Genomic DNA, 24,492 nt, shown 5'->3' with positions numbered 1-24,492 from the left:
AAGCATTTTGACTAATTGCACTTATTTTAGTTGACTCATACTGAAGTAATTCTTCTCAATTTCACTCTTAGACACTGTAAAAGATTATTTGTTGAAATGTTTTATTCTTGTATGATTATTATTTTTCCATCCATACATGCATTATTTATATAGCTTATTCCATTTGGTGCTGCAGGGGAACTGGAGCGAATCCCAGCTGTTATGAACGAGAGGTGGCGTGCATGTCTGTTCACTTAATTCACAGATCTAAAAGTGATTCTAAGCATGTCTCTGGACTGTGAGGGGAGCTTGAGTACTTAATAGAAACCCAAGCATGCTGGGAAGGGCATTCAATGAATAAATCAAACTAAGAACCTGAACTTACTTCTCCAACAACATGCAGCCCCATTAACAGTTTCACTGACTGACACAGGTAGGTAGGTAGGTAGGAGCTTTATTTATCCCAAGAAGAAGGTGATATCCTATCATTCAATTTCACATGTTAAAGGTCCCATATTATGCAAAAATTACTTTAAGTCTTTCAGTGAAATTTGTGGGTCTTTGGCTTTCCTCCCAGCCCACAAAATGTGATACAAAACCTGCTCTTAATAGTAGTGCTTGTGAATGTAAAATCCTGACCTTGGATTTGGGGGATTTGCCTAAGTCAACGATTCCCTTTTTTGACCAATAAGGAGCAAGTCTGACCTGATTGGACCACCGGAGCAGATACCCCCCCAACCCCCTCCCCGCTCACTCCTCTCCCCGCTGCTGGAGAGATTGAGTGTGGCTGTTTTTGGCTGTAAACAGCCACATAGTTCCATGCGCAGGTTTCACATCCTGGAAGGAGACAAGACTAAGTGGCTAGAGTTCATTTATCAAGGAAATGTGCCAGCTACACTCAGTAAAACTGTGCATGTGTGTGCTAGTCGCTTCACGGCCGACGGTTTTTGCAACTGTGGACAGTACAACAGAGGGCTAGTGAATAGACTGGTCCTGAATTCAGGCGCATTACCAACCATCCACCAACAAACCTCGGACCCTGGAAATGTGAGTATTTTAAATGCTGTGTGCTGTGGAGCAGATGTAAGAGCTTTTTCTTAGTGTCCCCCTGTCTCTGTGTTAGCTTCAGGATGCTAACTTCAGCTGTGGTTAGCTAGTTGTTTCAGCCTGTAATGTTATGGTAAAGGAGCTTTGCTGTTTTATTAACGTTGTGCACTCGTGGCGCTGCTGGGCGGAAGAGCGGGGCGGTATCAGCGGTGGCTCATTTACATATGAAGGTCACGCCCACTAAATCAGACCGTTCTGAACAGAGGGGCTGAGAACCTGGAAACAATGCTGCTGTGCTTGATTTATTGGCTTTTTGGACCAAAACATGTTACTGCCTTTTCGTGAATACATTAATGATCCATATTAAACTGCAGAAAAGGAGCATAATATGGGACCTCCAAAAAAAAAAAAAAAAAAAAAATCCAACAGGTCCAGTTTGTTACCTGTGCATTTGAAGTCTTCTAGTGTTGTATATGGTGACTGAAGTCTAGCCTCCTTTTGAAAAGCTGTTTCTATGGAAGACAGGTGACTTGTTTCTTTATTGTTTTATCAGAGGAAAACCCCCTACTAACTAAAGACTCAGATCTGTTCAGCAGTTCAAAAACTCTCAATATTTATTATTCTTCAAAAGTCACAGAAACTATGTTTAAATCTCTATCTATGAATTTTGCAAATTAACTTATTTTCTCAGACGGTAACTTTGTCAGCTGAAAACTCTACATTTACTACTACACATATCTTTCACATTACAATTATAGTTACTGGATTCACTGGTAATGTGACCCTGCTGTATGTACCTTTGATGTATGTAGACACAGGGAAGACCAAAAGTGAGTAAGCTTCAGACTTTTCACTCCAGTTAACAACTGCTCAGATGATATACATTTTACAGCTTCTTAGTTGAGATATTCTTTTTGACTTCTTTGTTAAATGTCTATGATCAGTCCATGTTTAATGAAAAGAAAGGGATGTATAGATAAACTACTGCTAAACATTGTGGATGCACAAAAAGTGCTAGTAAATGTAATCTAATGTTAAATCAATGAGTTTCTGTCGCTTTTCAGATCTGTTAAAACACTAATATAGTTTCACATTCAGACAATCATACCCATTTAGCTACAACTTTGAGAGTACAATCAATCATTTAAAAGCCTCTTCATCTTGTGTTTGAATTTGGATGGAATCAGATGTTTCATGAACAAAGGAAGGCATTTTCACTACAAAATAACAAACGCTCCTAAATTTATATCATGAAAAAACTGCTTTAAAAACAGGAATAACTGTCCTCATCCTCCTTTTTTGGGGACATGTAATCTGCTGCTTGGAGAAACCCTTTTGCAGTTCCAAATAGTACCACAGAAAGGTGCTGTTGAGCTACTTTTGTGTGCTTGCTGTGCTTGAGCAGAGGGATCTATTTATTTTCAGGTGGATTGTAAAGCCGGGGGTGATATTCAGGTCATGATGCCCTGGTATTCATCTCTGAATGCTTTGATGCTGTGATAAATAACATACATCGAGTTCAAACAAATATCTTCTTCTTCAAAGAAAGTGTTTCATTTAAATGTTTGTGCTGCTGTAATGGATGTTAATGGAGTTGACAAAGAGAGGTGATACATCAGGCCTCTGTCAGTGTTTCTCCTCTCTTTATCTTTCTGGCAGGTTACCACTGAGCTGATGAGCCAGATGGAGCTGAAGCACTCACAGTGGTTCGATGCGAGTGGCCCACATCTGTGCGTGTGTTTGAGCATGAAACATCAGCCACCTCTGGAGATTAATCCACAATCTGGGCTACTGGTCTCTGCAGGGAAGCCTGAATGGAGCTGAGCTTCTGAATGTGTGTGGTGAATATTCTAAGCTTTGTATCTGAATATTTTTATGTGTTTTTATTCCCCTAGAGTCTGACTGTTAGACCAGAAACAAGCATGCTCACTTCACGACCTTTAATTCTATTCTTCCACAACAAAATCTGATTTAAATCACCTCTGACTCACACTCCCACATTAAATCTTGTTTTTTAATTTCTTGCAAAATCCACAGTCAAAGGTCCCTGTGCAAAACTTAACCACCCCACTAAGCACAGTATCCTTGGTTGTTTGTCATTAACACTTGTTTTATTCATGTGAGCTGTAGAAAATTGGATAAGCCAGAAAACAGAGGGGAATAAACATTAGAAATCTTAAATGAGGATCATAACACTGCAGGTGTTACAGTATTTTACAACAACAAAACAGATTGGATGTTCAATCTATGACTTTCAGCCAAATATGTAGCTGTGCAAGAATGAAAGGAAATTGCATCTTACATGAAAATTTATTATTTACAAGTTTGTCAAGTTAATTTAGAATTGTCTATTATACTACATTAAAATACACTATAATCTTAAAAGAAATGCATCTATAAATAACATTCCCATATTGGTCGACATAACAGTTCAATTACTTTATTTTACTGAGATTTCAACTTCAAACTTCTGTGAGAAGTTTTTCATTGGTTTTGAAACGGACTAGAAATCAAACACAAACTGTACTTCAGAAAGCAAATAAGGCCAGGATTTGACAAGGTATGCAGCATTTCAGATTTTCATTCATTCATTCATTCATTCATTTTCTATACTGCTTATCCTGTTCAGGGTCGCGGGTGGCTGGAGCCTATCCCAGCCACCCGCTAACTGTTGTGCCACCGTGCAGCCCTCATTTCAGATTTTGTCATTTTTGATACTTACTACAGATTCGGAGCACGATGAGGATTTACACTTGAATAGTACATCTCAGGGCTGCACGGTGGCGCGACGGTTAGTGTTGCAGCCTCACAGCAAGAAGGTCATCAGATCAAATCCCCACTTCGGTCGGTGGGCCTTTCTGTGTGGAGGTTGCATGTTCTCCCCATGCATGCGTAGGTTCTCTCTGGGTACTCCGGCTTCCCTCAGCCCAAAAATATGCTCCCCAGGTTAATTGTACACTCAAAATTGTCTGTAGGTGTGGGTGAATGGTTGTCTATGTGTCAGCCCTGCGATTGACTGGCGACCAGTCCAGGGTGTGCCCTGCCTCTCGTCCAATGACAGCTGGGAGAAGTTCCAGCCACCCGCGACCTTGAACAGGATAAGTGGTTCAGAAAATGGATAGATAGTACAACTCACAGAATTATAAAACAACATCAATGAAGAGATTAGATTGACCAGTTTGTCCATAAGGTACCAAGATGGACACAAACCAAAAATCAGTCACAGGCATAATGGCAGTGTGGCATGTTTTAGTCTGGCCTGCCATAAACACTTACAAGCCTGTTGTTTTGTTTTAGAAATTTGTTTCTAGATTCCTAAAAGTCACACTATTTAGAGCAGTAATCACCAACGTGGTGCGCGTGGGCACCTGGGTGCCCGCAAGAACCACTTAAGGTGCCGCAAGGCATGTTCCAAAAAAACAGCACTGGTTTCAATGGAGCTCCGTACTACCATCATTGTTGTGTAAATCCCTGAGAATAGTTGTGAAATAATTAACATTGACCTGTGAGCAGTTTCTTCACATAGTATTACCACTTCTACTATGATTAATATTATTCAAAAGTGATTTGTGCAATTTTGTGAGGTAAGATTTTATCAGACAAGTAGCCCTTTGTGCCACTCATTTCCCGTGAGGTACCCTTTGGTCTCAAAAAGGTTTATGACCCCTGATTTAGAGGATACCTTCTTTGTTAACTTGAGATAATGAGAAAAGATAGGTAAAATCTAACCTGTGGATGCATGGCAAGTGTTGAGATATTTAAAAAAACAAACAAAAAAAAAAAAAACCTGTCCAACCAGCAGAAGTGCATAAGACTGAAGTTACTTAAATGTTCACTTGAGGGGCGCAGATGGCCCAGTGGTCTACATTGCACTTCATGAGGTTCGCCCTCACGCAAGTGGCCCCTTTATCTCGTGAGACTCCCTGCTCTTGCCCTGTTTCCTGCTCTGTCCACTGTCCTCTCCCATCTGATTAAAAGCATAAAAGCCCCCCAAAAGTAGATAAAAAAGGTCCACTTGAAGCTATCTTTAAAAGCCCTGATCACCACATTCACACCCAATCAATAAAGTCCAACTTCACAGTCCTTAACATCCTTTTATAATTAATTTTCTGTGTATAAAGTCTATGTCTTTTTCTCTATCTGCACGCTCTTGACCCCTTGATCATTTCAGAAATGGTTACTGAACATTATTTTTGGTCAATAGCTAATGTGCCAACCCACTTGTCAGTCAAGTTAGCCATGCCCCACATCATGCAAAATCGGTAGCCTTGAAATCTTCTTAAGAAACAGCTTGTGAAAAAATAGAACCCCTGGAAAAAAACCAATGCTGCAGAAACAAATGTGTGACGCTACAGACTACGTCCATGTTTTATACAGTCTTGAGTGACTCACGCTGACCGAATAACAAGAACATTGTCCTTGCAGACCTTGGGGGAGAATTAAAGCTTGAAGTAACAAAATGAAAAGAATTTTTCAAATCACAACCTCTCCATCCTGAAATCCATGTCAAGTTTTGTTAGATGTCTCATACTGAAGCATTCAGTATTGCTCTCAAGGTTAGAATGTGTCATGAACATAACTCGGCTTTCTAAAATATCTGTCTTTCGAAATCAAACAGCTTTCATCTTGACTTGAAAAAGGAGAACATGAATCAGAGAAGATAAAGAAAACTTATCAGCTAGGAGATGTTAGATGTAAGAAGGAAATGTAAAGAGCGTGGAGCTGACAAGGCTTTTTTCACCCATTGCTCTTTAGGGAGATGATCGAGCAGTTGGTTTGCCAGTCCAGCAGTCTATGCAGAGTGACTACTCATTGAAATATACTACAGACAAAATTGATCTCCTGAGGGTCAACATGACTGACTTTAGTGATCCCCTGACATTAAACCTTATCAACAGATTGACATTTTAGGTTCTTAATCAATCACTCAGCAACCATTTCATTACTTCTCTTCATATTGTGTATAGTGACCTCAGGGCTGATTGTTTTTCCATTTACCTCAATTATCAGGGTATCATCTAAGATTTTTTAACAATATCAAAGGGATTTTAGAGGCAAATGGTGAGATTTATTCATTGTTTCCAAGGTTTTTTTGTTTTTCAACACAAACAAGAAGATGAATCTTCTATAATAAGGATCAAAATGTATTTTTTTCCTACTTTGATGCTCATCGGAGAATAACAGCCATAGCACATTTTAAGATGATGTCTTGTCAGATGGAGGAGCTAATTTAGACCCAAAGTTTCAGATCAAGGTGTGTTCATGGTAAAGCAACACATTGATGCTATTTTAAACGGTTTCCTTTCTTTCAAGGCGAGTCTCTTTGCTCCAGATTAAATTCACTGTGAGTTTATCGTTTAGAGAGAAGCTGAGACATGAAGCCTTCCAGACTGCCATGGCTTTAATCATGTATTACTTTTAATTAAATACAACTTAGTTTTTTTAAGTTCTACAAAATCATTTTATCGCTGTGTGTGTTTGTTTTCTTTCTTTTTTTTTTGTTTTCAAAACATTTTAAAAAGTACTGACATGCCTCTTTATAACCAACAGAAGCAAACACAAAACGTTTGATCTGTTTTCCACATTTCTCTGCTGCCACTCGTCCCCTTAGGTGACTAAGACCAGGCAGTGACAGTATCAAAGGCAGCAGATTAATTTAGGAAACACAGAAAAAAAATCATCTTTGGCCTTTTATTTGTTTGTTTTTATCTTTTTTGGATTGGCCTATAAGTGTTTTCCCCAAGCAGGGGGTCCCAGTCTCTAGCAGCAGGGGGTAGCTGGCTGAAAAGTTTGGAAACCCTTGATTTAGTGCTCTGACTACAGTTTGGCTCTACAACAAAGTTTTTAAAGTGTATTTGGAGAGAACTGCAGATTGATGTAGGTGAGTTGATGGAAAGTTCATCCCACAAAGTGAAATTTGGCTCTTTATCACACACAAAATGGATGATTAATTAAATTAATAATATTCAAAGCTAAGGCTATGCAAGGATGCAGTTCCATTTTAATGTCAAACCAATTAGTAGACTCATCTCAAAAATCAGCTGTATGCTTTTCATACACCATTTCATGGTGAGCCTTTTGCTTTGAATACATGTAACTGCATTGTGAGTCTTCACTTAATTTGGACTAATATCAAGAGCAAATACTTATCCATTCAATGCTTTAGAGTGAGGATGTTTGTTTGTTGAACAAGGCCACAGAGGACTCCAGTGTCAGGGTCAGATCATTTCTGTTGGCGTCAGTGGGAAGTTTTAGTTTGCAGTATCTCTTGGGCAAAACAACTTCCACCCACTCAATCATTCAGATGCCTGAGAGTTACAGTTTTCAGAGTTTTTCTCTCCTTCTGCTTTCCTTTCCCACTGCTGTTTCTCCTCTTTTACTCTCTGTATCTCATACATACAAATCCCATTGATATTTCATGCAAGCTGCTGCACTTATGGTATGCTTGAACAGATCCCAGTGCCAGGTATGTTGAATTGTTTTCATGCTGAAGAGCACAAGAGGTGGTGTGCATTATGCAAATCTGTTGCAGCTGTTTCTTGATCATGTTTCCTCCAAAATTCTGCAGTAATGTCTCTGTGACACATTTTACTGAAGGATCATTAAGTTAAAGTGACATATTTATAACAGCTTTTCATGGATATATTTGTGTTTTTGTAAAGGTTATTTCATCATATTTATCTAAATTTCTGCATTGGTGTCTATGTAGTGCTTTTAATATACTATTATGAAAAAAGGTGATTTTAATGATGACTTTCAGCATTTTTTAAATCACAAGTAAGACATTTTACTGATGAATCAGAGATTGAAATATGGCTTCGTTAATCTAAAACCGATATCATCATACTTCGTTCACAACTGTGAAGACATTTAAGTTGTAACATTTTCAAAAACAGAAATAAACCCCTCCTAACACACCACTCACACGCATAAACCTGTAAAGCCCCCCGTTTTATCTTAACCTTTTCCCTCACCTTGTCTTCCTCCTCCGGTCTCATTTTTCTCTCCGACACACACACACACGGCCATAAAAACACACACTCTCCCCGCACTCAAACTGCACACATCGATCCATCACTGCCTTGTTTGTTCACTCTGCTGCTGGAGCTTCACCTCTCGCGCTCTGACTGACGCATGCCCACAGCCTCGCTCCTCCTCTCACGCGCGATCCCCATGGTAACGCAGAGGAGAGAGCAGCTTAGCAACACGAGTCGGAGGAGAGAGCGTCTCTGGTCCAGACAGCGCGGAGCCATCAATATTACACATATAGGGCGGCTAGAGGAAACCAGCAGCGCCTCAGCTAAGCAGCATCAGTAGGTAAGTGACAGATTTTTACAGAAATGAACACCTCTTTAAATCTGAGCAATCAGAGTTTGGTTTATCGACTAACTAGATCGTAATGAGTTGATGCAGCCTTGATCGAGCAATATGAGCCCTGTATCCAGTTACAGTTTCTGAGAAGAAGACACTGATTTGTTTCCTGTATCGGGCTTTTTCTCCAATCTTTTTAATTGCTCTCTTCAGTCGTAATGAAGTTCGTGGTTGTGCTCGTGGGAGCGGGCACCCTGGCCTTCCTCGGTGCTGTCATCTGCATCATCGCCAGTGTTTATCCCCGGAAACGCGCCGCGCCTCTCAGCGACAATGGTACCCTGACATCCGAGGCGCTCCTTGAGCCGCTGGAGCCCGGGTCGGTGGCTCACGCCGGCCCACTGGGCGCCCTGCACGGCTCCGAGTCATTTGGAGGAGGGAACGGGCTCGGTGGCATCGGGCTGGAGGTTCCCACTTTGAACGAGCTCAACCTGGGGGAAGAAACCGGAGGAGGGTCTGCGAAACAGTTCAGCTTTAGTCGATTGATCTGTACACCTGTACCCGTGGGGGAATGCAACACCAAAGATCTGAGGCAGAGGAGGGAGCAGCAGCAGCAGCAGCAGCAGGCGGACGATCCGTACGCAGGGGGGGATGAAGACTGGACTTATCTGCGGACCACCGCGGAGGAACTCCGGCAGACGGTCCTGCAGCAGAACGACCAGATCCTCATGGACCACAGGACGATCCGGGAGCTGACGGGAAAGCTGAGCGAGTGTGAGAGCGGCCTGGAGGACGAGAGGAACGTCCCGGAGCGAAGCATCGGGGTCTGGAGCGGTAACCGCCGCGTTATGGCCGGAGACGATGTGAGTTCCTCCAACGCGGCACAGCTGCAGACGGCGCGGGCTGTGGAGGAGCTGGCCCGGGCCATCATGGACCTGAAGGACCGAATTGAGAAACTGGAGGTAGGCTTTGTGGAAGCACACATGGTGGGCTGAAGGCTAGAAAAACTTTGGCAAAACCTGTTGCCCGCACTGTTTATCCTCCTGTTTGTAATTAGTTTGTCAGCAGGAGATTTGGGCTGATACCAAAATCATGAATTGCCAGTTGAATCAGTTAATCCAGTTTGACAGAATTAGCCATGTTCCTGGGCCCTCTAACAGCACGTTTCCTCAATGTGGGCTTGCTTATCCATGCTAGAGCAAAGTTTAAGACTTCCCCTGTAATTTGAAGAGTGTTTCCACAAGAATTTCCAGTTTAAATCATTAAAATTAAAAGATATAGAAGAGAAGAGTGCTCCAGAAGAGACAGCAATAATGTCAGTACGATGATTTAAAGGCCTGCAGTTGTGTCAGTGTTCATCACAGGTGCCCTAATCATGCTCATACCTCCCTACCTAACCCCTTTATCTGTCCCTCCCTCTTTTATCTTCACATTACCCCTCTGCTGACAAGCAACTCATGACCCATGCGCTCCTCATATCTTACACACACTCCCCCTTGTCCCCCAAGGGAAATCTTTCCACCTGCTGGCCCACCCTCTACCTCTGCAAAAGACAGCAGGATAGAGACATAAATAAAAGATGAAGCTGGCTGGACAGGAAGAGGGTGGGGTGTGGGTGGGGGGAGTGAGGTTTTATGTTTATGTGTGCGTGTGTGCTGAGATTGAAACACAGGGACTGTTATAGCCACACACACACTCTGCTGCATCACTGCCAGCTTTTTCCAAGCAGTTATAAGGTTGTCTCTGCTAGTGTGAATTTACATCCTGGACGTCTCAATCCACCACTGCCTCAGCAACTTTCTTGATATTATATATCGCCCTTGCAGCGTCTTATCCTCACTAAATGTAGCAATCTCATCTTTTACTGCCGCTTCACGACACCTTATTTTTACAACTTCTGCTATGAATACTAATGCTCCTGCTGCTGAGTTGCTAACATCACAAATACAGCACCTCCTGCTGCGATGCAGCTGTATCATTTTACTCTTTTTTCAGTTTGAAACCAACTCGATGACTAACATAATAGTAAGACACATCTATTTATGCAAAAGAGGACAAGAATGTGGTTTAGTCATTGCCTTAATGTTGGGTTTGTCCTCAGTGGAGTGAGAAAACAAAATCTGCACAATTCATAAATAAGCAGCTTCAGGGCTTTATTTTAGTTCACCAGACTTTCAATGAGAGCTATTTGGTTTTAAAGCAAAGTCTTTGCAGAAGTTCCTTGAACCTGCATAATCTCTAATAGCCAGTGGGGGGCGACTGCACTAGCTAAGACAAGAAAATCTTTCTGTTTAATTTTTACATAATTAAACAAAACATATCTCTTGCAACATAAAGATTTCCTGCTTAACAGTGTTTAGTTTGTAGATCATAGCTTTGTTAAACATAGGATGGATGGTAAATCAGAGCATGCTTGTTAGTGTTGAGAAGTTGCAACCACATCTATATTTCAACCAGATAATGAAAAAAATGTCTTTTACCAACTTGTCAATCTGTCATCCAAACGTTGCCTGAAAAACCAAGCTAGAATTGACCAAAAATCCAGAGTTTAAGGTTTTGCAGTTCCCATAAAGTCCAGGAGTTGAGTTTCCCCACAATTAAGTTTTTGGAGGCTTCCACAAGGAAAAGGGTTTAACTGTCTTATTACCTCAGACCTTTGCATTCATCAATGTGCAGTTTTAATACAGATGCGCAACTCTTTCTGTCTCTTTCTCCTGTTAAAAAAGGTTGCCAGCTTAGCCTACATAGTATTGACAGATGATTGGTGTGGACTGGTTTAATTTTTGCAGACTTGCACTATCTCCTCTGCACTTCAAACCAGCTCTCCAGTTGGTTTATTTACATAGCATTGTACCTCTGTTTTCTTCAAGCTCATGATTATGACCTAATAAGAGGAACTCCCTGGGCAGCTTTGCATTCACATGCAGTACGTAATAAAGGGACCACTGGCTTCTTCAAGAGCCATCTAAAGTACTGTAACACTGTGTAGTAGCACTCTGTGCATGTTATACTAATATAATGTTCACACTTGTGCACAGGATGCAGCCAGTAGTTTGGAAAGTTGATTTCTCAGACTGAACACAGACTCTCAGCCTCTTCCTCTTGGATGCGGTGGACCAGACCTTCACTTTTCAGATAACTTGTTGACAAAGCTTTGCCCATCAAATAGACAATCAGGACAACCACAACCTTTGCAAAAGACCACAAACTGGATCAATGTCATTGATGGTGGAAACCTGGTCAACACTGGCTTATGAAGTGAAAGCCAAAGTGTGCTTTTTAAAGTGGACAGGGAAGTTTGCTTTTCATTTTATCTTGAGCAGAGAAAGGTCAGCTTCCTAAAGTCAAATCTATTCATTAAAATGTCAAGTTTTCAATCTTTAAATCATCATTAGAGTGGGGTAGTAAAGGGAAGTCTAAGAGCACATTGACATTTACACAGCCAACAGCCTGGATTGATGCTAGTGCTCATGGGAAATGCACTCCTCAAAAGTAGTTCCCCAGATTTTAAGCACATACAGAGGAGGCAGCGCTTTCTCTGTTGCTGCCCCCACGCCCTGGAACACCTTACCACTAAGCATTCAAAACTGTCCAAACCTGTCCACTTTCAAAACCCTCACTAAATCCCACCCCTTTAGAATGTCTGACCCCTTTCAATATATTGTGTGCTTTGTTTCATTGATGTTTTTATTATAGTGTTGTTTTAGATTATTTTTTTTAATCCTACATACAGCGTCTTTGTCTTTAGAAAAGTGCTTTATAAATAGATGCATTATTATTATTATTATTATTATTATTATTATTATTATTATTATACAGTAACCAGGCTGTACAAATAGTAAAACCACAAACTAGTGAACTGCTTAAGGCAACTTGATCTAAATGCTGACTTTTACATCCTGCAATATGAAATATTTTTAGCATGCATATTTGGCTTGTTTAAGCTAACTAACTGGAGGCTGACACAGTACAGATGGAAAAAATGCAGATAGGACTACGAAAATATGTCCTGTTTTGCAGATAATTAACTGATCATAAACAAAATTCAAGCTTGTAAGAGTTTAAATGACACAGCTCTTAAAACAGTTTCTTTTTAAGCCAAGGACATGAAATTGCACCGAAAGCTTGAATAATTCCACATCCTTTTAAAATCCATATTTTTAACTTCATAACAGGGCAACAGAAACAGAAAGGCCAATGCTCTGGGGGAAATGAGCAACTGTACAGTATTTCATGACAATGCTTTAAAGTGCTTTTCTAAAAATCTATTATCCAGCATTTCCGCTACCACATCTTCAAAACCCTCTGAAAGCAAACCTTATTTTCTGCCCTGGCTGCCTCCATTATCGATCTTTGATAAACGGATTAGTTGTCTCTCTTCTCACAGCGTCCCTGATCCAATCTCCCAGACAGTCTCTTTTTGAGCTTTTATCCCTTTATCCTTACATCTCAAACATTTCCTCATCTTTGTGTCCTTCTTTCCCTCTTTCAGGCAGAGATCGGCCCTGCTGCCTTGAACCTCACAGATACGCCTTCAGGTGCAGGTAGCAGCAGTGCCGGCAGCAGCAGCAGTAGCCCTGCTGGAAACCCAGGCAAAGCTCCTGCTCCACCTACCAGCAGTGCTTCCTCCCCACCTGTGGTGGCGGCTCCTCCAGGTGGTCGCCGTCCTGCCTCCCCTGCTTCCGCAGCCCCCAAGCCCCCATCCAAGGCTTCCCCTGGACGCGGGAAGGGCACCTGGAGGGTGGAGGACCTGGAGGGGGAGCTGGAGCGGAAGATTAAGATGCTGGAGAAGGAGCGTCAAGCCATGAGGAAGGAGACGCAGGGCCAGCATGAAAAAATCAACCAGGGCATTGACACCGTCAGCCACCGCGTCACTGAGCTGGAACACAGTGAGTCTGAGAAGTAGTAGGTGGTGGAGGGTAGAGACGCTATGTGGTGGTCAAATGAATAAAAAAAGGATGTATGGATGAGCTGGTACACACAGGGAGGTAAACAGCTACATCACAAAGCTGACGTACGTGAGAGCAAAGCAAGAGAAAATGAAAGTTTAATGAGTGCTACGGGTGAACTGGGTCATCACAGCAGCAGAGAATAAGCTGTAGATTAAAATAAGATGATTAATGAGAGCTGAGGGTTGTGAAATGTCAAACAAGGCTGCAGGCAAAGAATAAATTAAATGAACAAAATGTATCTGATATCATTTGCTCCTTTCAAGTGTAATCTTTCATTCTTTATACCCAGAAATTCAATTACAACTCCATATTTTAGAGTTGGCAGGTATATGACACTGATTTTGAAGCATTTTATCAACTATATGTGTGTGAAATCTCCACACACAGGAGCAAAAAAGCAGTCTGGAAGTTTCCTAGCAGAAGAGGCAGAAAGAAGAGACTTTAAAAAGGTTAGAGGAGTTAACAGAAGAGGATGGGAAATTTAAAATTCATGAGGTACCAAGAGGAAGGTTAAAAAGGATAGAAAAAGCACTTCTGCATTCTCTTTTTAGTTATGGCTTTCTCCTAACTTTTCTGAGACTCTCTACATCGTCTCTGTCTTAAGAGCAGTGTGGCCCTGAGTTGGAGTGGATGATTATCAGCTGTAGCTGTGGCGTTTCATTTGACTTTGTATATGCACTAAAACAGACAAAAAAATTCTTTTAACTTTGCTTTGAATGCATGAGTCTGCTCCATTTTCTCTCTCTTGGTCTGCCTTTTCTTTCTCTCTGTCTGACTTTCTCTCCTTCATCTTTGTTTCAAAAGCGCTGACAGAGCCATCGTTCCCAGATGGCTTCGTCCTTTCATTCCCCATGAGGACTAACTACATGTACGGTCTGGTGAGGAAAGAGATTACAGAAATGTACGCCTTCACTGCCTGCGTGTGGTTGAAGGCTAAAGAAGGAGGCATTGGGACCCCCTTTTCATACTCTGTGCCTGGGCAGCCTAACGAGCTGGTGCTGCTGCAGGGAGTCCACAATCCTGTGGAGCTGCTGATCAATGACAAGGTACATAATAACAATGAAATGAATCATTTTTCAGAAATTATTAGATGTGTCTAATAGGAAAACCAACATTTTATAGCTTGAGGTTTTTTTTGTAATTGATTAAGCGCAATAGCCTGCAGAGATAATCAGTACCTTTATATGCTGCTTTACTGAATACTGTAAGCCAGGTTGATTAAAATTAACAGAAAAAAATAGCCTAATGGTAGAAATACTTGTTAATTTCATGTTACATGGATGAAAATCCAATCAAATTAAAAAAAACACAATAACTTTTTCAGTTTGTATAATGTGAATTAGTTACCAAAAGATTTGGTCAGTTCTCTGGGTGCACTACAGCCTTCAATGTGCAGAAGCATTGATTTTTATCAAAGCATAAATGTACATTTCTTTGAATGCAGTCATGGCTGAAATACCCACTTTAGCTGTGTTATCTTTCTTGCAGAACTAAAACAGACGTTGCTCTTGAAGAACACATTTATAATTTAAAATAACAAAAATACAGAAACAAAGAACTGGAGTCAGCAGATGACCAGAGCATAAATACCAAAGTAAAAGGACAATATTCTTTTTTATTTCACAGAGCAGGTGAAAAAAGGGAAACGGCTCTGAATCTGACAGATGCCCAAGTTCTTCTTTTATTTATCACATTTGTATTGTGTTTGCCCAAACAAACAAATGTTACTGCAATGAGACAGGAGAGGCAACACTTCAGCTGTGTTTCTAGTGCGTTGATGCTTACCTTTTAAAGTGTGAACACTTATAGCTCCCACAGCAGAAAGGAGTGGGGTTTGAATCTGGCCTGGAAGTAATGCTGGGTCCTTTGGGTGCTCTTTGCTAACATAACTCACAATTGCGTCCACAGTCTGCCATGATTACTGCCCACACTTGTCCAATATCCGATCATAACGGAAGCTTTATGTGTCATAGATCAGTGGAGTTGAAACCACTCGGAAGAAAATGAAAATCAGTTGCCAGAACCCCTGTTTACTGTGCCCTGCAGGTGGCGCAGCTACCTCTGTCCCTGCCTCAGGATGAGTGGCAGCACATCTGTGTCAGCTGGACCCTGAGGGATGGGGTGTGGAAGGCCTACCAAGGGGGAAAGATGAAGGGGAGGGGAGAGGGACTCGCTGCCTGGCATCCCATCAAACCAGGAGGGGTCCTTATACTGGGACAGGAACAGGTAGGACATAAGGATGGATGGATCAAGATGATGGATGTGAATTTATTCAAGTTGGATGGAAAAACACTGTGGTAAATGAATGAAAGGATTGGATAAAGATAGACCACTGGATGGATGGATGGATGGCTGAATGAACAGATGGATACAAGGGTGATGGATGGATGTCCTCACAATTGATTGATGTGTGTTAGAAATAGGACTGAGGATGTTGGAATATATTAAGAAAAGTGAAGGGATGGTGAGTAGAGAGCTAGTTGTACAGATGAATCCTCTAAATAGATGCATTAGTGCTAGATAGATAAAAGAATCAGTGTTGAATGTGCCGATGAATGGATGGATACATTAACAGTGGTTAGATGGGCATGGATGCGAGGGATTGATGTGAATTCATGTAAAGATGATGGATGGATACATGATGGATGAATGGTCGTATGTACACTGAGTGCTGTGTGAATATTTACATGCATTGTTAATGGATTCAATAGAGGGATGACAGACCAATGGATCGATAAATTATTTTTGATAGCTTGGCAGACAAGAAATGTTATTTTAAGGAATACATTACAAGCTTTCACACATAAGCAAACAGCAGAGCTAATTGTGTTCATCCTCATGCTGAGCTGCCTTGACCTTCATTAGCAAGATGTCCACATTATGTAAGAGTTATGAAATCTGACATTATCCGTCCTCCCTGGTGTCAAAAGAACAAACCAATGCACATCTTGCAGCCTGTCATTATTTCATAAAGGATAAAAAGCAAAGTGCAGGGAGTCCAACTCTACAAGATACAGCCATGATGCAACGTGACTTGATTGAATAGATATTCACAAAGAGAGAGCAACTACTTTCATAATCTCTGCTAAAGATGAATCACAGATGGCTGCCATGTGCATGTGTTGACCAGATTTCATGGGAGAAATCTCGGGACAATCCCTCCACAAAGGGTTCTTAGAAATGAGATCATCATTTAATCTTTTTATACAAGAAATCATCAAAATACAATATTCTTATATAGGGATAAAGCCTTTGTTTCTCCTTTCTTATTTAACCAAGAGGAATGTCCAGTGTTGTGTTTTCTCTTCACCAAATGTCCAAAGAGAGTTTCGTTCAGAGAAGACTTCATTTATTTCATTACAGAACTTGTATCAACCAAAAATTAATAAACACAAAGCAACTACTGGTCAAGCACATTTTTTGAACAAATTCTTAATGAGGAAAGTTCTCAAGTGATATGATTCCTGACCTTTAATATGGAAATTTAATCTTGTTATCTGACTAGGCTTAAGGTAAAAAAAAAAAAACACTCAGAAAACAGTGAAAACTGCAGGTAAACCATGTCAAGTTGTTTAAGCGGATGCTAGTGTGGCTAAGGTTAGCAGAACTAAGCACCACCAGCCTTCCTGGCAGGCTCAGTTCACAGGCCTGTGCTGACACATTGCCCACCCTTACCATTTACATGCCGTTTTAAGCTGACATAACCTTTACGGAACTTAATCTCAATTATTTTAGGTCAAAACACTGACAAACTGCAGCGTGCTATAAGATGACATTTGTTTTTGTTTACATAACAGCTAGCAGAGCATTATGGCATGTTGGTAGCTGCTATTAACTGGCTGCTGGTTAATAGCTTTGCTGAAGCTTTAATATTTGGCTTGACCAGTTGGTAATTCCAGTGCTGACTAGTTGGGCAGTAGTGATGTTGCTGGATTGAAATGATGAGCACAGAGTAGTTTCTGACCTAAAATGTACCAAATTTCTAAAATGTAAGACCTTGTGAATAGCTTTGTAGGGATATTTGTTATTCTCACTGTACTTATTACTGCAAAATTAAAGTAACTAAGGAGCACCAAGAAGCAAGGTACTATCACAAGTTCCTCAAGAAAGTCTCGACTTTTCAATTTTCACTTTTCCAATTTCTATGGGAGAAAATTACTTTTTGGTTTATACTGAAGAAAACCTCCACAAAGATTGGTCTAATTGGTATTTAAGTTAGCATTCTGACATTCAACCCATTTTTTTTTTCTGACTCCTCTGGCCAAGGATACATTGGGCGGGCACTTTGATGCCTCCCAGGCCCTCGTCGGGGAGCTTTCCCAGTTCAACCTGTGGGACCGGGTGTTGAAGCCAGCTGAAGTGGCCGCCCTGGCTGAATGCAGTTCCTCGGCGCTGGGGAACATCGCTCCCTGGACTGACCTTGATGTAGATGTCTACGGCGGTGCCACTAAGGAGTCCCTGGACCCGTGCCATGCTGCTCAGAGATCCAACCCCTCAAGCTCCAAACAGTGAAAGGTTGCTGAGGGAGATCAGCTGATAATGGTTGTGTTTCATTGGTCAGTTTAGGAGACAATTTAGAAGATGTATAATGATGTATCACATTGGGGTCTACAGTACATTTGCTGGGGATGGGAAGCTTGCTGGTGGACAGAAATGCGTCACAGAGCTAATAAGCTGTATGGACAGTTATATCTGTTTTGTTTGTTAGTGTTGGTGTCCACACTCTTGTGTTAACTTCTGCAGTGAGACACAGTAGGTTATGCCACAGAACCACTTTAGTTAAGGCTGCATGGGTGGATCATCTTGTGTCATGCACAAGACTCTATGGAAGTTGACTATGGTAGATTAATGACTGGCTTTGATCAGGCACAGCCTGCTGGTTTTAGTAATTATCTGTGGCACAAGTGAACAAAAATATAAAATTTAGACAGAGAGCTTTGAAGGATTTGAAACATTAATGAAAGGAGCCTCTAAAGAGCCATAATCTGAAGGTTTCTTAACTTTTCGACAGAGTGACACACCACACTTGTGTCCAGCTGGTTTAATGCTAAAAGTAAGTTCTGAGATGCGATCATGGTTGTATTAATTTCAACACTTAATTGGTGGCAAACAAGTTTTGTTGAAACTGTAAATGATCCTGCTGAGAAATGTTGTGTACTTTTGAATTTTCTTTTTCACATTGCTTACCATGATGTGGTAAACCGGTGGTCTTATAAATGTATATTGTGTATTGTATCTTCGCTGATGTTGCTCTGTGCCAGTCTGCTCCACATGCTGTAGCCTCAAACAACACTCACAGCCCCATGAAGCTGAGTTGCACTATAATTGTTTGCAACTTAAATGAATGAGTGCTCCCCACTGACGTCTGTAATCAACACTTGATGTATATCCAAGCACCATGTAAACACTGAAACTGTGACAAACCTGAGAACATTTTAAAGATTGTGTTTTCTTTAGGAGTATGATCCAGATGGAGTGTAAATGCATGAGCAAAGTCACCCTGTCAAAAAACAAGCTTTAAATGTGTAAACTACAGGGTTTGTGTCCCCAAACTGTCCCGAAACACTGATGTGTCTGTGGTGAATCAGAGCCTCACAGAATACTCACTTGGGGGTAGGTGTTGCAATATATAGTTTATTTATCTAAACATTGGACTCTGTGAAGGGAACAGAAATATAGTTGTACTGTGAACAAAACAGAAAACAGAAAATGCACATGAATAATTAAAAAGATAAAACTTAAGATTTGCAATGAAGTGTAACCTTGCCCAGAGCTCACACGCTGGTTTTATTTGGTTCTGTTCTCACAAACTAGGTTTGAAGACTGTAAAAGGGTTATTTTTTCTTCAAAAAGCCAGATACAAATTTCTTTACAGAAGTGTGATCTTATGTTCTGAATGTGTGACAGAGGTAAAAAAAAAAAAATGTAGTCCAGGTAGCATTAAGTAAGGATTACTGCAGGCCACTTTGAAATAAAAACACTTCCCTATGAAGGAAACTACACAAGAGGCTTTCTCAAAGACATCACCCAATGAGACATTTTGCAGGTACAACATTTCTTAAGCACAAAAGCAGTGCACATAATAGGAATGTGATTAAAAATTCTCTATGTCTGTTGATAGGAAATCAGAAGTTGCATTTCCACATGAAGTATTTCTCAATTCTTGGATCGTCTTTTGGAGAAACTAAAAGGCTTGTATCCTGATAATGCTGCTATTTCACTGTGCTAAATACCTACTAAGACTGGGCAAAGTAGCTAGCTAATGCATAAAAAGCTCTGGACATTCTAACTTGCACTCTTGTAAAAGCAACTCCCTTAAGCCTAAATGTAGTCTGGGACTTTATTAGACCCTACTTCCCATGCTGGAAAAACACTAAGGGTGCTTTCACACCTTGCTCTGCTTAGATTCAGATGATAAAATTATTTATTGTAGCACTTTTTTTCTCTTTGGTTGATTTGTGTTTACCCTGCAGTATTGTGGGTGAAAGGAAACACTATCACAGGGCTGTCTTTATGTTATCAAATCTGATCTCTCCTTCTCAAACAATGCCATGCATACTGCACTGGACGGCGAGTAAATGCATCAACCAAATGAGTCTGGGCTGACTTGTAAAACGTTGAGGTCAAATGTATGATCAACATTGGGGTACATGGGCAAATATTTGTAAAATGTTGGACACCACTCACCAAACCACAGAGGTTGAGCCCTGTTATGTTGTTAAGCTCTTCTGCTGATGTTTGATTGGATAACGAGGGTGAGTAATTTAAGTTTATTGCTTTTTTTAATGCTGACTATAAAGTTGTTATTGAAATTGCCTCATGGATGTGTATCTGTAGTGTGTTCAGTCAAGCGGCAGTTTGTCCTGTTTTGTGGGTTTAATTACATGCACTGAAAATGAGCCACTCCAGGGTTCAACTGGAAACAAGCTGATACCACCTCTTTTAGCCGATTTTTGCCTGCTGGTTTTCTTTTGCAACAGAATGCAATTACTGTGTTATTATGTCCAAATGAACCAGGTTTAAAGAGGTAAAAAATACATCAACAACCCTGTTTCAAGACTACTTTAAACTATCCAGGTGTGAAAGCACCCTATGCTCCCCAAGAGGTTACAGGTCTTGGAGGTTCTGAAAACTAAGATAAAGACAACAACTATTGAAATGCACAGATTTAACCTTAGCAAGAAGTGTCTTGGATTTGGTCAGACTGATTGTTTTAATTTTACATGAATGTATTTAATCTCCTGATTCAAGCAGAACAGGGCACCAACTGTAAAGGGTGAGGGTTTGATTCCCACCACACAAAAATGTATCCTGTCAACACTGTGTAGTAAAGTCAGATACTGTCGGTTTATTCTGTCTGTTTATTACCTCAGCACATTAGCCCCTACATGCGATTTGACACCCATTTGTGAAGTGCCTGCCTGGGCTCAAACGCCTACCAATGATAGTGGGATGTTTTCATGTTTTCTTCTGTGTCGTTGCTTCTTTATCTGTTTCTGTCTCTCTGCTCCTCCCCACCATCTCTCCCCTGCTCTTGGTTGTTGAAGGCTGTGAAAGTGTTGCGCTTGTCCTTATTTGCATCTTCATGGAACTTCTATGATATTGTGAAATAGATGGATTGAAAAAATAAAAGTTAAATGGTTATGACAACACTACCTGAGTGTGTGCATGTGTTTGCAAAAAGTGTTTTTTGGACGGGAGATCTTTTTACACAGTTCGCTAATTTGAATAGCAATACCGTGAACTTACTCACACAAGCACAAGCAGGTGAATCGATTTATTTCATTTTATAGTAGTCTGACTAGATTAGCTTAGTCTTTGCTTTCAGATGAGTTTGCCTAAGGCCACTGTCTGTGTGTGACTGTGTGTCTGCCTGTGTGTCCGTGTGTATCTGCCTGTGTGTCTGTGTGTGTTCAAATAGAGGTGCAGAGGCAACAAGTATTCAGCAGAGACACAAAGAGAGTCTGATCTTGGATGTAGACATAATAGATTGCTCATACTTCTAAGAAAGGCCAGGTTGATTCGTGACTGCTGATCTGCCCACGCACACGTTTCTTGGCTTTCAGCTCAGATGAACTGTGATCTGATGTGTAACCTCCCACAGATACTGTTTCATGATCATTTACTGACTTCAGTTTGACTTTCTGTCTTTCTCTCAGGCTCAAAGACAGTTTAGTAATTAAAATTTTGGTATTAGTTTCTCTAGATAAAGAGTATGAATAAATCTCACCACTTGACTAGAGAATAGAAGAAGAAGGACAAGAAGAAGAAGATAAACGTTGTGAGTCTCCTAGGTGGAAATTCTGTTTACACTCTGAATCCTGCCATGAACACACATGCACAAACAGCACTTCTGTACAGAATCATGCACTTGGAGAGGTCAGAGTGACGGTACTGCACTCGCAGTGCGCACCTGACTAGTTGGGGGTTTAGTGCCTTGCTCAAGGGCACCCGACAGTGCTCAGGAATTTAAGCCAATGCCTCCCAATCTTGGTCCAAACCTGGGCTTGAACCAGCAACCTTCCAATCACTAAATAAAGTTCTTACAGACTGAGCTTCTGAAAAAAAAAAAAAAACCAGAACTTGAAAGCAGCTTATCATTATTCCCTGAAACTGCAATTTGATTGTAACATTCATCTGAGAATTTTTGACATTTGACAGGTGCAGATACGAGAGCAACCTGAGACCCTACTGGAACATCTTTGAGATGAGACAGTGGGCTAACATCCTGTCCTGCAATCCAGGCAACAGCAACAGAGCTGGTGAGAGTATTTCTGAGCTGCTGCATACTATTTGTCCCACAAGCAGTGAGAATCTGTATTAATAGAAGCATAGAAGCTGAGGAATCAGAGAAGCTTTTTTTTTTTTATCTCCCTAAAAAAAAAATAAAAAAAATGAATGAATGAATGAAGTTTAACTCAATATTTGTGCCCACTTGCTTTATGTCGGTAATGAGGATATGACTAGGATAATGTGTGCTGAACAGGTTATTCAAATTTAAACCCTTAACTTCATGTGGGAATTTTTTGTCATGTTTTTCAAATGTGTATAAGATAAGATAAGATAAGTCATACTTTATTAATCCCCGGAGGGAAATTCAAGTTGTTTGGGCACTCTTCCAAGCAGAGAATTGTACACTCTGATGGCTGCAGGGAGGAATGATCTTCGGAACCTCTCGGTCCTGCAGCGCACAGAGGTAAGGCGTCCCCTGCTGCTGATCCTCTGGACTATGATGTTGTGGAGTGGGTGATCAGAGTGACGGATGATGGCCTCCACTTTCTTCTGTGTATACCTTTCCACCACAGCCTCCAGTGAGTCCAAAGTGGATCCAACCACAGAGCTAGCTCTCTTCACCAGTTTTTCCAGTCGCCTCTTGTCCTTCTGCTTTAAACTATTTCCCCAGCAGACTGCACCATAAAACAAAGCACTGGCTACCACGGACTGATAAAACATCTGCAGCAGCTTTCCACAGACATCAATTGATCTGAGCTTCCTTAAGAAAAAGAGACGGCTCTGCCCCTTCTTAAAGAGTGCATCTGTATTAAGGGACCAGTCCAACTTGTAGTCCAGATGTACACCAAGATATTTGTAGGTTGGCACCACCTCCACGTCCACCCCATGGATGTTAACTGGCTGATGGCAGAGCCCAGACTTTCGGAAATCCACAATCATTTCCTTTGTTTTTGAGGTGTTCAGTAGGAGACAATTTCTATGACTCCAGTCACAGAAAGCTTTTATCAGATCCCTGTATTCAGATTCCTGTCCATTTTGGATACACGCCACAATAGCAGTGTCATCGGAGTATTTTTGGATGTGGCAGGACTCAGAGTTGTATTTGAAGTCTGCAGTATAAAGTGTGAATAGGAATGGAGCCAGAACAGTTCCTTGTGGAGCCCCCGTGCTGCTCATGACCGTCCCAGAGACGCAGTTTCCCAACCTGACAAACTGTGGCCTCTCTGTGAGATAGTCTGTGATCCAGGAGACAAAGGATGGGTTCACTCCTATGTCTTTGAGCTTATCTCTCAATATCATGGGCTGGATGGTGTTAAATGCACTTGAAAAATCAAAGAACATAATTCTTACATAGGTGCCAGGTTCTTCTAGATAGCACAGGGCACGGTGGAGCATGTATGTAACTGCATCATCCACTCCAATATGATTTCTATATGCAAACTGCAGAGGTTCTAGTGTGTCTTTGACCTCAAGTCTCAACAGACGTAAAAGCAGCCTCTCAAAGGTTTTCATAACATGTGAGGTGAGGGCAACTGGTCTGTAGTCGTTGAGTTCAGCTGGGCATTTGAGTTTTGGTACCGGCACAATACAAGATGTTTTCCACAGAGCCGGGACCTGACCCAACTGTAGACTCAGGTTGAAGATCCTCTGAAGGGGTTCACACAATTGGGCAGCACAGTCCTTAAGCAGTCTTGGACACACACCATCTGGACCAGCAGCCTTCCCTGAGCACAGTCTTCCTAACTCTAACCTCACTCCTAAAGCTGTGACAGACGGTGACGGTTGAAGAGGCACAGGTGTAAGAGGGGATGTAGCAGGAGTGGTGGAGAGACACAGATGTGTAGAAGGAGCAGCAGTAGAAGAGGAAGTGGTCGCTGTGTCAAACTTGTTGAAGAACTGGTTGAATTCATTAGCACGTTCAACATCACCCACAATTGGCTGCCTTGTCTTTGTGTTATATCCAGAGATGTTGTTGATTCCTCTCCACACCTCCCGCATGTTATTATTTTGTAGTTGTCTCTCAATTTTCTTTTTATATTTCACCTTAGCCTCCCTTAATCTCCTCTTCAGCACTTTTTGCACCAGTTTGAGCCGTTCTTTGTCGCCATCTCTAAAGGCTTCCTTTTTCTGATTGAGGATATCCTTGATGTCACTTGTGATCCAGGGTTTGTTATTGGGGAAACGGAGTACAGTCTTTGATGGTATGATATTGTCTTTACAGAAGTTGATGTATTCAGTAAAACAGTCAACCTGTTTATCAATATCTATACTATTTTCATCTGTTTCTAACAATACATTCCAGTCTGTGCACTCAAAGCAGTCTCTCAGAGCCTCACTGGCCTCAGGTGTCCATTTTCTAACTGTTACAGTAGTTGCATGCTGCCTCAATACGCAGGGTCTGTAACAAGACTGAAGTAAAACCAGATTGTGATCCGACCTGCCCAGTGGTGGTAATGCAGTGGCACTGTATGCA

The 24,492-nt window shown here is 41.2% G+C and overlaps 1 protein-coding gene across 2 annotated transcripts; it reads left to right on the top strand.

Moving 5' to 3' along the window:
• The first annotated feature begins 744 nt into the window (after positions 1-744).
• On the top strand, positions 745-20,938 carry nptxrb (neuronal pentraxin receptor b). 2 transcript variants are annotated; one of them, XM_074686621.1, is made up of 8 exons: positions 745-1,026; positions 2,686-2,867; positions 8,171-8,343; positions 8,551-9,296; positions 12,827-13,223; positions 14,091-14,332; positions 15,333-15,512; positions 17,553-20,938. In XM_074686621.1, the coding sequence occupies exons 4-8, from the start codon at positions 8,556-8,558 to the stop codon at positions 17,796-17,798; spliced, it is 1,806 nt and encodes a 601-aa protein (XP_074542722.1). In that variant the 5' UTR covers positions 745-1,026; positions 2,686-2,867; positions 8,171-8,343; positions 8,551-8,555; the 3' UTR covers positions 17,799-20,938. The 2 variants fall into 2 exon arrangements, with proteins under 2 accessions (XP_074542722.1, XP_074542713.1); XM_074686612.1 differs by having other exon boundaries at positions 2,686-8,343.
• The last annotated feature ends 3,554 nt before the right edge of the window (positions 20,939-24,492 follow it).

The sequence above is a fragment of the Halichoeres trimaculatus genome, unplaced genomic scaffold (genome assembly GCF_033239565.1).
Source record: "Halichoeres trimaculatus isolate MK-OKI-2021-1 unplaced genomic scaffold, fHalTri1.1 fHalTri1_scaffold_2, whole genome shotgun sequence".
Lineage (NCBI taxonomy): Eukaryota > Metazoa > Chordata > Actinopteri > Labriformes > Labridae > Halichoeres > Halichoeres trimaculatus.
Note: the sequence above shows the minus strand (reverse complement) of the source record. Positions and strands in the feature narration are given on the sequence as shown.